This window comes from Haliotis asinina, chromosome 2 (genome assembly GCF_037392515.1).
Source record: "Haliotis asinina isolate JCU_RB_2024 chromosome 2, JCU_Hal_asi_v2, whole genome shotgun sequence".
NCBI lineage: Eukaryota > Metazoa > Mollusca > Gastropoda > Lepetellida > Haliotidae > Haliotis > Haliotis asinina.
Window position 1 is genome coordinate 44,358,216 of NC_090281.1, and position 12,309 is coordinate 44,370,524.

General features: G+C 43.4%; 1 protein-coding gene across 1 annotated transcript; it reads right to left on the reverse strand.

Moving 5' to 3' along the window:
* Positions 1 to 509: 509 nt before the first annotated feature.
* LOC137272558 (alpha-N-acetylgalactosaminidase-like) lies at positions 510 to 11,994 on the reverse strand. Its single transcript, XM_067804946.1, has 7 exons — positions 11,583 to 11,994; positions 9,345 to 9,519; positions 4,750 to 4,924; positions 3,945 to 4,030; positions 3,481 to 3,645; positions 3,074 to 3,271; positions 510 to 2,036 (listed from the first exon to the last, which is right to left on the reverse strand). Exons 1-7 carry the CDS (start codon positions 11,771 to 11,773, stop codon positions 1,779 to 1,781), a joined length of 1,248 nt encoding a protein of 415 aa, XP_067661047.1. The 5' UTR covers positions 11,774 to 11,994; the 3' UTR covers positions 510 to 1,778.
* Between the last annotated feature and the right edge of the window lie 315 nt (positions 11,995 to 12,309).

Sequence of the window (12,309 nt, forward strand, 5' to 3'; positions counted from 1 at the left end):
ATAGCTACAACAAGATCTTAGACGCAGTTATCGACCGTGAAGCATAGTTTTCTAATACTTTGGAAATGTTATTTCATCAAATATTTTAGGAATGTGAAGCTTTTATTAACCATAACATTGAAATATAATTTTTAGTTAAACATGTGACACCAAATGAATTGTTTGTGTTATATATCAGAACAAATTTAGGTCCCTGCTATTTATAAGTAGTAAAACTAAAATAGCGGCCATTTTGAATTCTGAATAATATGAAATATTTCCACATAACATGCTGTCACTCTCGAAGTAAACAGGAAACAAAAACAACTCATTCTAGTCACAAAAATAATGTAAACTTTCAATAAATAACTCACCACCACACATTTCCATGAAAAGTCGGAGAATCGCTAAAATCCCCTGCCTCAAAGAATAAGCTGTAAAACATTATATTACCACGACATGACCATACAAAATCACTTGTTTTGTGCCCAAGCCACCACTCTAGAAGAGACAAGCGCAAAAAAAAAACATTCAGTGTTATTTTTTATGTAAATGTAACTGCCGAGAAGGCACACACGACAATTCAAGATGGCGGCCAAAATAGCGGCCATTTTGGTTATTTTCAAAAGCAAAAATATGTCAAAACATTTATACATCCTAAATCAATATACACAGTCAAAATGAAAGTGTTCAGATTGATAGTAGTAAAACTATCCATGATTAACTTTGAGATGTTGTCGAGCAGCAAACCAAATGCCATGAAAATGCTCACAGCCCCCCTCCCCACCACATAAAATGGCCTGTGAAAAAAACTGATACCACAATCTGAGAGTATCACAGGCCTTTTCATGAGCTCAAGACATTATACTAACTGAAAATAGTGTCAAACCAAATCAGTACTGGGGAGGCTCCGACATCAGATTTTTCAGCTGCCTCCTCTTGGACTAGAAATCAAAGACTCTTGCAACAGTGCAAACAGAGTGACCAGCCATAAGCCCCCCAACAGCATGCTGATGTTCTTGATTTGAAAGGCGTGGAATTCCCAAAGAAAGATGAAGTTTATGTTTTTTTTAATTCCAGTTCACATTCAATGTGCGTGCTCATGAATTTTTTTCAAACGTGCATTTCTTCTCTTTCATATTTTGATATACAAAATCAAGGTTTGTCCGTGAACTTATAATTTCATGAAATTAAAGCACTCATAATCTTTACTACTATTTAATATACTTGTGAGTTACCTGACCATACAGAAAATGAAAAAAAGGCCGGACATTTATCAGTGTAACTTTTTCAGTTTGCGGATAATGTTGACTCGTGTGAAGTGAAAAATGAAAATTGTGAAGTGATATTCCAAATTTACACATTGTTCTAGCTAATTGTTTGTCTCGAAACAGCTGTATATAATAATTCAGTTTCCACAAGAGATTTTATATCAACATAATTCACTAACGAAGACGACTCCGAACTATGATGCCATGTTTGGAATCTCTTAGAAGTTCTTGCACACGAAAACGTGTTCTTGTCACAGTATCCTTGTATGTCCTCACATACGCCATTGTATAATTTTTGTCTCAAATACGATGACCAGTTGACCTTACCATTATCGTTTAAAACTGTAAAGAAATAATGTAACTATAGAAGGGGTATCGACTTCCTTTCATTCGCAAGAGCTTAACTCAGTACTTAATTACTAAACATCATAGTGACCAGGAACAATAGAACACTTGTATATTGCTTTACAATAAAAAAAATCCTCCCAACTAAATTGTATATTTATTACAAATAGAAGGAAGACGATTTCAAAGAGGAACCGTCTTGATCAGCACAATTCCCGTTGGATTGACTGTCACATTGAACTGACCACTCGGCTTAAACATTCCCATACTGACGTCATCAAACACTTCTGTAACGTTATAGCCGTTCTGATTGGTCAGTGTGATATCCGCCAGTGTCAAAGACAAGCGCGTTGGTGTTTCATCGGAGTTCGGGTTGAAGAAAGCTACTGCATAACTTCCGGGTTTGACCAAAGGTTTCAGCCACACCTGCACGTTTTGAATCTGCAGTCCACAGAAAAAGGAATGGTCATTTGTGAGCGCCTCGTGCTGTCAGGACCATTGGAAAAAAGATAGGTACAGGAACAGACAGATTCAAGCGCAGACACAGAAATCGACGATGACATGGACGTAGGCACAGATAGAAACATACACTGACATGGATAAAGACATAGATACAGATAGAAACATACACTGACATGGATAAAGACATAGATACAGATATAAACATGCACTGACATGGATAAAGACATAGATACAGATAGAAACATACACTGACATGGATAAAGACATAGATACAGATGGACACATACACTGACATGGATAAAGACATAGATACAGATGGACACATACACTGACATGGATAAAGACATAGATACAGATAGAAACATACACTGACATGGATAAAGACATAGATACAGATAGAAACATACACTGACATGGATAAAGACATAGATACAGATAGAAACATACACTGACATGGATAAAGACATAGATACAGATGGACACATACACTGACATGGATAAAGACATAGATACAGATGGACACATACACTGACATGGATAAAGACATAGATACAGATGGACACATACACTGACATGGATAAAGACATAGATACAGATGGACACATACATACTGAGAGATTCAAGTATGGAATGAGCGGAAAGTTCAAGTATCTCGGATATATTGTTATTCTCACAGCAAAGGAACTGTCCACAATTACCACTGGGTTGAACTTGGGACAAATGTGACTAATTCGTAGGAAATTTTCTGCTTCGGATCAGAATTAGAAATAAATTTAACATCCCAGCGTCACGATCAATAAAACGTTCGTGGCACTACGAGTGTACGACATTCGTAACCTATGATAAACCGCTGAGTTACGACAGGTCGTAACTTTATGAACGCTTTGTGGCTACAGACTCATCCCCGTTGTAATCCCATTTATTTCATATTGCTGTATCCGCGCTGACATAAGGTTTAAAGTATTTGTATATATGTGGAAGAAAACATGGACCTTGACGTTGCCCAAACATCCCACCTCTTTAATCATATTGGCTCCCTTTACAAGTGGGTCCTGGTTGATGGCGATGACGTTCCTGTTTTGTAGAATGGCTTTGGCTTCTGGTCTCATGGTCCTCAGATCAGCGGAGATATAGAGTGGGGCGGCAAACATTGCCCACATCCCGAACTGTGACTTCTCCTGGTCATAGCTCAGACTGAAGTCTCCGATGATCAACTGTGTATAAGCATCAATTTATCAGAATACATGTCAGTTTTGGGGTAATTTGTTAATACCAATATTCACAGGACATTTATGTAAAGGTCCAGACATAAAAAGGGCTTAATTGAGCCAGTTGTAACTGAATGAGGTCAAACATCAAGCAAAATATATGGAACCTGTTTCGAGAGGGCTGCTAGATTATATCAGCCATTCGCATGTCGTACCTCATCTGGATCGTTGATGGACCCTGGACCTGATACGGAGATGAAGTCGCCGACGTTTTGGGCGTAGTGTTGGATGATGGAGAGGACGGAGGGCCAGGTGTCAAGGATGTCGGTGAAGGTCCTCCAGCTGTTGCAGTACTCGCTGTTGCGGATGTAGTGAGAGTGCTGGGGACGCAGATACGAGGAGCTTAAGAAGAAGACTTTAACTAGTAACATACATACGGTGTATTGTGAAAATCTCATTCAAGACAAATGCGACTTCACAGTCAGAGACTCAAGGTCATTATCTGCGTTAAATTTTGAACTCTATTCCTCTACATTGAACAATGACCAGTTTTCTATGAATACCTCTTTCCGTGGCGATGCCACCGTTAGTTCAGCCAGTAAAATTAAAATTATTCGTGTGGTTCTATAAGCTAGTCAATGTTTACCTAATTCATGGTGCAAGTTGCAGGTATACATACCTGGCTCTGGTCTCCACTCCACCATTCACACGTGAAGAGGATGGGTCTGCCAGTAGCGTTCAGACTTTGACTCATCAAGGGGAAATCTGAAACAAACAATTCCACGAAATAATACATAAACAGATCGCCATATTACCACTTGGTGATAAATCGATGTCTCATATGTCTCCACTGGATGTACAACGTCAGTGAGAGAGGACAAAACCTCAGATACTACAACATTAAGTGCTGTGCATTTTCGTATTTCGGAGAGTGTCTTCAGCATGGTAGCACATACACTGGGTATGTAAGCTGGTGGTCAGAATCAGTTTCCAAGTGTGTACCTATCTGTACGATAGTTCATGATGTCATAGGAGTGCGAGTACAAATGTGCATGTCGTTTTTCCGTTCATATTAATCTGACAGAGATCACTGAAATGATGTTCACTCAGTCATTAAGTTCGTGATGTTAAGGAAATATGTCTTGGCGTTAAAAAAGTATGGCATACACTGTGAGGGAGTGAGTTCAGTCTTAGCAATATTCCAGCAATATCACGGCGTGGGACACCCGAGATGAGGATTAGGAAGCTTTAACCATGAGGCTACCCTTATATGACTGACCCAATGAACTCAAAGTTGACATCTTACCGTAACATGATGTTTAGGATCTTGACTTCATGAGAAAAACTTGATACTACTTTTTCTGGGTATTTCAAAACCCACAGCACACACAAACTGCCTTTTGAAAACATGTTACTATACACAAATTCGTAATACTGTTGTCATAATACACAGGGTTCAGTGAAATAATTGCTTGAGATTTTACGTATTGCCGATTCGGTTGTGTTAGTGTTACAGCCATCAAACTTGAGCAAGTCTAGTTCCCATGTAGCAAACGTCTCGGCGTCCTGTTTCGTGTAGTCCTGACTGCCAGGGTACCCTGCGCACGTCTTGGTACCGACGTCTCCGTAGATACCCAGTTTTAGCCCACGGGAATGTACCTGTGAAGATGAACATAGCAGATCCAATACACGTTGCCATTATATGACATTATATGGTTACATATGGTCGGATTGTGTAGAACGAATGGGGCTTCCACGGGTACTCAAGTACTCGAGTCCTGTTTATCTGGACTCGAGGCCATTTACTGGGACGCGATGACTCGATTAGGGGAGATAACTCTAATTATTGGGTTACGTTGATAAACTGCTATGTGCTAAACATGAGCGGCAGTTAACGTCTGACATTGCATATCACTTGAGACGTCATTGGTTAGAATGATAAGGTAACTATCTTGTTGAAGATTGAAATTCTCATGAAACTAAATCAGTCAATATGAACAATCAAGCGCATGTTTGGTGTATATATTGTAGTCTTTGATTTTACATTATGATAACGATGGACATTGATGAGAAATTCTAAAATGATCGGAACACATTCCATGCCTTAAACTGTAATGGTTAAATGACACATATAAGTGTTACTAAGTTACCAACTTCAGTATTGATCAAACAGTCACCGTATTGTGCATTGCTCTGCCTAGCACACTATAATTTGCTTGAAAGGTATGAATTTCGAGTTCTTGGGTCCGAATCGAGTCTGACCTCTCGAGAACTCGAGTCCAAGAAAATTGACTCATTGAAGCTCAAAGGATGACACAGAACAAATAGACATATGGTCCCCTCTTCGTTAAAAAATATTCAGACACTTATCTTAAGAACTTTATCATCAGTAAAACGATTGAGGAAACATTTTCGTCCTGTTGTCTGAGTATATACCGGCCGGAAACATATATCCATGACTGATGATGGCTAAATGAGAAATGTTGATTCGATGATAAAGAATTTGATTGCACTTTTAATTTGGACCATAAGTGTTTTGTACTTCGGATAGTGATTTCAGCATAGTAGCACATACATTGGGTATGCAGTTTGGAGATCAAAATCAATTTTCAAGTGTGGACCTATCTGTCCAACAGTTCATGATGTCGTAGAAGTGCGTGTACGAATGTGCAGTTCGTCCTTCCTTTCACATTCTGACAGATCACTAAAATGATGTTCACTCAGTCATTAGTAGCCTCATGAGTGTGTTTGTCCTAATATTTGATTGTCCTGCGGTCAGCACCTTGGTCTGCATCATCAACGCCATCCTCAACTCTTGGACTGTAACGTCAACACCATCATCAGTCCTTGGATTGTTTCATCAACAACACCCTTAACCCTTGGACTGCATCATCAACACCACCTTCAACCCTTGGACTGCATCATCAACATCACCTTCAACCCTTGGACTGCATCATCAACGTCACCCTCAACCCTTGGACTGCATCAGCAACACCACCCTCAACTCTTGGACTGCATCATGAACGTCACCCTCAACCCTTGGACTGCATCATCAACGCCACCCTCAACCCTTGGACTGCATCATCAACGCCACATTCAACCCTTGGACTGCATCAGCAACACCACCTTCAACCCTTGGACTGCATCATCAACGTCACCCTCAACCCTTGGACTGCATCAGCAACACCACCCTCAACTCTTGGACTGCATCATGAACGTCACCCTCAACCCTTGGACTGCATCATGAACGTCACCCTCAACCCTTGGACTGCATCATCAACGTCACCCTCAACCCTTGGACTGCATCATCAACGCCACCCTCAACCCTTGGACTGCATCAGCAACACCACCCTCAACCCTTGGACTGCATCAGCAACACCACCCTCAACCCTTCGATGGTATCATCAACACCACCTTCAACCCTTGGTCTGCATCATCAACGCCATCCTCAACCCTTGGACTGCATCATCAACGTCACCCTCAACCCTTGGACTGCATCATCAACGCCATCCTCAACCCTTGGACTGCATCATCAACGTCACCCTCAACCCTTGGACTGCATCATCAACACCACCCTCAACCCTTGGACTGCATCAGCAACACCACCCTCAACCCTTGGACTGCATCAGCAACACCACCCTCAACCCTTCGATGGTATCATCAACACCACCTTCAACCCTTTGTCTGCATCATCAACGCCATCCTCAACCCTTGGACTGCATCATCAACGTCACCCTCAACCCTTGGACTGCATCATCAACGCCACCCTCAACCCTTGGACTGCATCAGCAACACCACCCTCAACCCTTGGACTGCATCAGCAACACCACCCTCAACCCTTCGATGGTATCATCAACACCACCTTCAACCCTTGGTCTGCATCATCAACGCCATCCTCAACCCTTGGACTGCATCATCAACGTCACCCTCAACCCTTGGACTGCATCATCAACGCCACCCTCAACCCTTGGACTGCATCATCAACACCACCCTCAACCCTTGGACTGCATCATCAACACCACCCTCAACCCTTGGACAGCATCATTAACACCATCCTCAACCCTTGGACTGCATCATCAACACCATCCCCAACATTTGAACTGCATCATCAACACCATCCCCAAGCCTTGGACTGCATCATCAACACCATCCCCAACCCTTGGACTGCATCGTTAACACCACCCTCAACCCTTGGACTGCATCATCAACGCCATCCTCAACCCTTGGACTGCATCATCAACGTCACCCTCAACCCTTGGACTGCATCATCAACACCACCCTCAACCCTTGGACTGCATCAGCAACACCACCCTCAACCCTTGGACAGCATCATTAACACCATCCTCAACCCTAGGACTGCATCATCAACACCATCCCCAACATTTGAACTGCATCATCAACACCATCCCCAACCCTTGGACTGCATCATTAACACCATCCTCAACTCTTGGACGGCATCATAAACACCATCCTCAACCCTTGGATTGTATCATCAACACCACCCTCAACCCTTCGATTGTACAAATCAACGCCACCTAAACCCTTGGACTGTATCATCAACGTCATCCTCATCCCTTGTACTGCATCATCAACGCCATTCTCAACCCTTGGACTGCATCATCAACGTCACCCTCAACCCTTGGACTGCATCAGCAACACCACCCTCAACCCTTGGACTGCATCATCAACACTACCCTCAACCCTTGGACAGCATCATTAACACCATCCTCAACCCTTGGGCTGCATCATCAACACCACCCCCAACATTTGAACTGCATCATCAACACCATCCCCAACCCTTGGACTGCATCATTAACACCATCCTCAACTCGTGGACGGCATCATAAACACCATCCTCAACCCTTGGATTGTATCATCAACACCACCCTCAACCCTTCGATTGTACAAATCAACGCCACCTAAACCCTTGAACTGTATCATCAACGTCATCCTCATCCCTTGTACTGCATCATCAACACCACCTTCAGCCCTTGGACTGTATCATCAACACCACCCTCAACCCTTGGACTGCATCATCAACACCATCCTCAACCCTTGGACTGTATCGTCAACACCATCATCAGCCCTTGGATTGTGTCATCAACACCACCCTCAACCCTTGGACTGTATCATCAACGCCACCCTCATCCCTTGGACTGCATCATCAACTCCACCCTCAGCCCTTGGACAGCATCCTCAACACCACCCTCAACCCTTGGACTGCATCCTCAACACCAACCCAAACGAACAACTCCATTCATCATTAGCCTGCACGACATTGGTACAGCCAGTCTCTAGATCAGCCAACAAACACCAAGCCAACATTGATGTAGTTTTAAAGAGAGGCAACGGACCTACCTTCACAACTAAAGAAGACTGAGGTACAGTTTAAAACAGTGTGACTGTGATGATTCAAGTACCGATGGAACCTCAGTGATGAACTCAGATTCTTAAATCCGCCATATATCAATTGCAACAAAACTCACCAAAGAACCGTGCGGGGCCCCTACAAGATTACTGGAGGCTGTTCACATCCACATATCCAAACCAGCCATAAGGTTCTTTCATCACAACTGCCTGCCATCGGTTAGTTATTTACTAAGCGATTATAATTCCACCATGCCCTCCGGTGAAAATCCTGTTTAGAACGGGACATCAGTAGCCCATGCTTGTCATAAGAGGCGTCTAATGGGATCAGGTGGTCAGGTTTGCTGACTTGCTTGACACATGTCATAGTATCCCAATTCCGTGGATCGGTGCCCATGCTGTTGATCGCTGGATTGTCTGGTCTGTACTTACGTTTTGGTCTACAGTGAGCTTATAAGGGAAATACTGCCCCGCGTTCCACATGCACGCAGTTTCAGATCCCATCGTCCTTACACGGGTCACTTAGGAATTCGGAACAGGAAAGACGGTTGAAAGGAATTTCTGAAGTTTGGGTTCAGGTAAACTCTTACACGTCGAGAGAGACCAAGGGACATGATTGTTGTATTTGATAAGAAAAGGTGGAACATTCAAATATGATCTGGCGAGAAAAGCATTTGAGGCAATAGGAGAGTTAGCGTGAATTATTTCTTACATATCGAGAGAGGCCAAGGATTCCGTTAGGGAACCTCTCTGGATCTGCCACAAGGTTGCCGTCAGCGTCCCGAGATTTGGCGGGCCAGCAGTCGTCGATGCCGATGTATTCGTATCCGAGCTCGCGGTAGCCTTCCTCCGCAATAATGTCTGCCATCTTCATGAACAAATTCTCACTGGAATTATAATTGTAACTATCAGTAATAATTAGAATGAGCCTTGGGATTAAACCAGAGGCTGTTCACAAGATCGTGAATCTGAATTAAATAAAGCACATATGTTGACACGTGAGTGAGTGAGTGAGTGAGTTTTACGCCGCACTCAGCAATATTACAGCTATATGGCGTCGGTCTGTAAATAATCGAGTCTGGACCAGACAATCCAGTTATCAACAGCATGAGCATCGATCTGCGCAATTGGGAACCGATGACATGTGTCAACCAAGAGAGCGAGTCTGACCACCAGATCCCGTTAGTCACCTCTTACGACAAGCTGAGTCGCCTTTTATGGCAAGCATGGGTTGCTGGAGGCCTATTCTACCCCGGGACCTTCACGGGTCCTATGGAGTGAGTGAGTTTGGTATATTACGGCGGGAGACATCTGAAATAGGCTTCACGGATTGTAGGCAAGTTGGGAATCGAACCCGTGTCTTCAGCGTACAAGCCAACGCTTTACCCATTGGCTACCCTACCTTCCCTGGTTATCCAAATCACTCCTAGTGCGTGTGGTTTAACACAATTCAAAACAATATTTCATGTTATATCATGTCAGTTTGATGAGCAGTCGCCTTTTATGGCATGCATGGGTTGCTATTCTACCCCGGACCACCACTGGTCTGATGTTTTGCCATAATATAGTCTAGGAATGAAGTATTGCGTTTTAGTTTTACGCCGCTTTCAGCAATATTCCAGCAGTATCAGGGCGGGGGACTCCATAAAATGGGTTTCAGACATTGTACCCATATGGGGAATCGTACCCCGGGTCTGCGGCGGGACGAGCGAACGTTTTAACCACTAGGCCACCCCAGGAATGAGATAAACACTTCTTAAACTTAACGTTGTCAGATTGACTTATTGCGTGTTGTTTTATGGATATCCTCACAGCGTCTGATCGTTATGAAAAAGAAGTACAGATCCAAACATGCAGTGTTTCAGCTGACTTGAAAAAGTCGCAGGGAATCTATTGGGTCTGTTCGACACATGTGTATAATCAACATTCACTGACACATGGTCTTGTAATCGCTGAGGGTTCGCGAACTACTTAGAACATGCCTCCCGCCATGTCTATCGTGTCGGCCATTTTGACGTCCTCTATTTCGTGTGGGTGTATCAGACACGTTAAACGTTGTCTGATGTCACTGTCTTGATGCGGTATTTCGTAAAATATCTCTTGATGATACTATATAAAATCTATAATCGGTAACCCAACGGAAGATGCTCTCGTCGAGCACACATCCGCTTATGTAACTATTGTTCACGACTTTGCAGTTGGCCGTCGTAGGGCTGTTAGGGTACATACTAAGTCGCAAGTCCTCAAAATCTCTTGCAGGTTTCGGTGTGGTAGCTTAGTAACTAACGCGTTAAACCGTCACGCCGAAGGCCCAAGTTCCCTCATGGATACAACGTGTGAAACCCACTTCCGGTGACCCCGCCATGGTGTTATTGGAATGTCGCTAAAGGCAGCGTAAATCATGTGTGTATGTGCGTGTGCGTGTGTCAGTTCACCTGTGTAGTTGGCAATTGGAATGATTCTTCATCAATGTATTTTTCTTCTAATCTTACATCCCATGATTTGTTTCCTATTTGCGTCGACAACGAGTCAGACCGACCAGTTGCCAGTGCGGCAATACCGTCCTTGGATCAAAGGCCCGCTATCGTACAACAGCTGTGTAACACACGTTCAGACTTTGATACACAATAACCACCCCCTTTCTCAAGGTATTGCCATATCAGTATCTGTCAACGATGGAACAAATCAGTAAAGATAATCTGCGATCGTAGACGATCTTAACTGCTGTACTTTAACACAGACTGACTACAATCTAGGCGCTTTGTAGAATATAGACCAGAAGTGAGTCAGTGAGTATTCCAAAATATGTCAACCAAGTCAGCCAGCCTGACCACCCGAAAACGTTAGGCGCCTCCATGTGCGCAAACGTCCATAGCATGTGTGAGTAAAAGGGTTCATCACAAAGTGAAGCAAAGTACCCCATATTTCAGACAGACTAAAAACCGCATACCTGATGCAGTTGTCCGGGTCATTGACACAGTCCGTATTACACTGGAACCTCTCCCAGTCCAAGAATCCCATGGGCGGGGTCAGGGCGAGACCATTGTTCAAAGCCTGTGACATCCCAAGGACAGCCAGTAACACGAGCAGATGAATGCGCGCCATTGTGATCCCGCGTGAAGTCGAATGAAACTTGCTCATGACCACAGCACCGGGTTATCTCTATGGCCGGTGACAAGTGTGGGACAAGAGATCACTATCTACACCTGACCCTGTCTTTGAACAGAGAGTACAACTGTATACTTGTCGTGTCGTCCTCGTCAAGCGCTGTCTCTGTAACATTCCCACTGCGTCACACTGCCAATGTGGCCTTGTCATAGCCTCACACTGTCAACATAAACTTGCCATAGTCTCACTCTGTCAATGTAACGTTGACGTGGCCTCACTCTACCAGTGTGGCCTCACTCTGCCAGTGTAACCTGGTCATAGCATCATACAGCCCCTGTAACATTGGCATACCGTCAGACTGTCTATGTAACATTGCCTTTGCGTGTAACTGTCACTGTAACATTCCATCAAAATAACACTGTAACACAAACAAAGCGTAAGTTGCATGTTTTATCTGTTTGATTGTTTAAATCAGTAATGGTTGATTTCGTGATGGCTTAACCTTCCGCGTATCCTGTAAATAAATTTAATCCAAGACGCAATAGTTTAAAATGTTTTTGCCACTTTTT

Excerpts from the sequence above, each read along its gene's own strand:
- LOC137272558 (XM_067804946.1), bottom strand. The coding sequence starts at position 11,773 with ATGAGCAAGTTTCATTCGACTTCACGCGGGATCACAATGGCGCGCATT. Across the intron at positions 4,031-4,749 it reads CACAACCGAATCGGCAATAC|ATTTCCCCTTGATGAGTCAA; the intron begins GTAAAATCTCAA and ends TGTTTGTTTCAG. Across the intron at positions 2,037-3,073 it reads GAGCCAATATGATTAAAGAG|ATTCAAAACGTGCAGGTGTG; the intron begins GTGGGATGTTTG and ends TGTGGACTGCAG.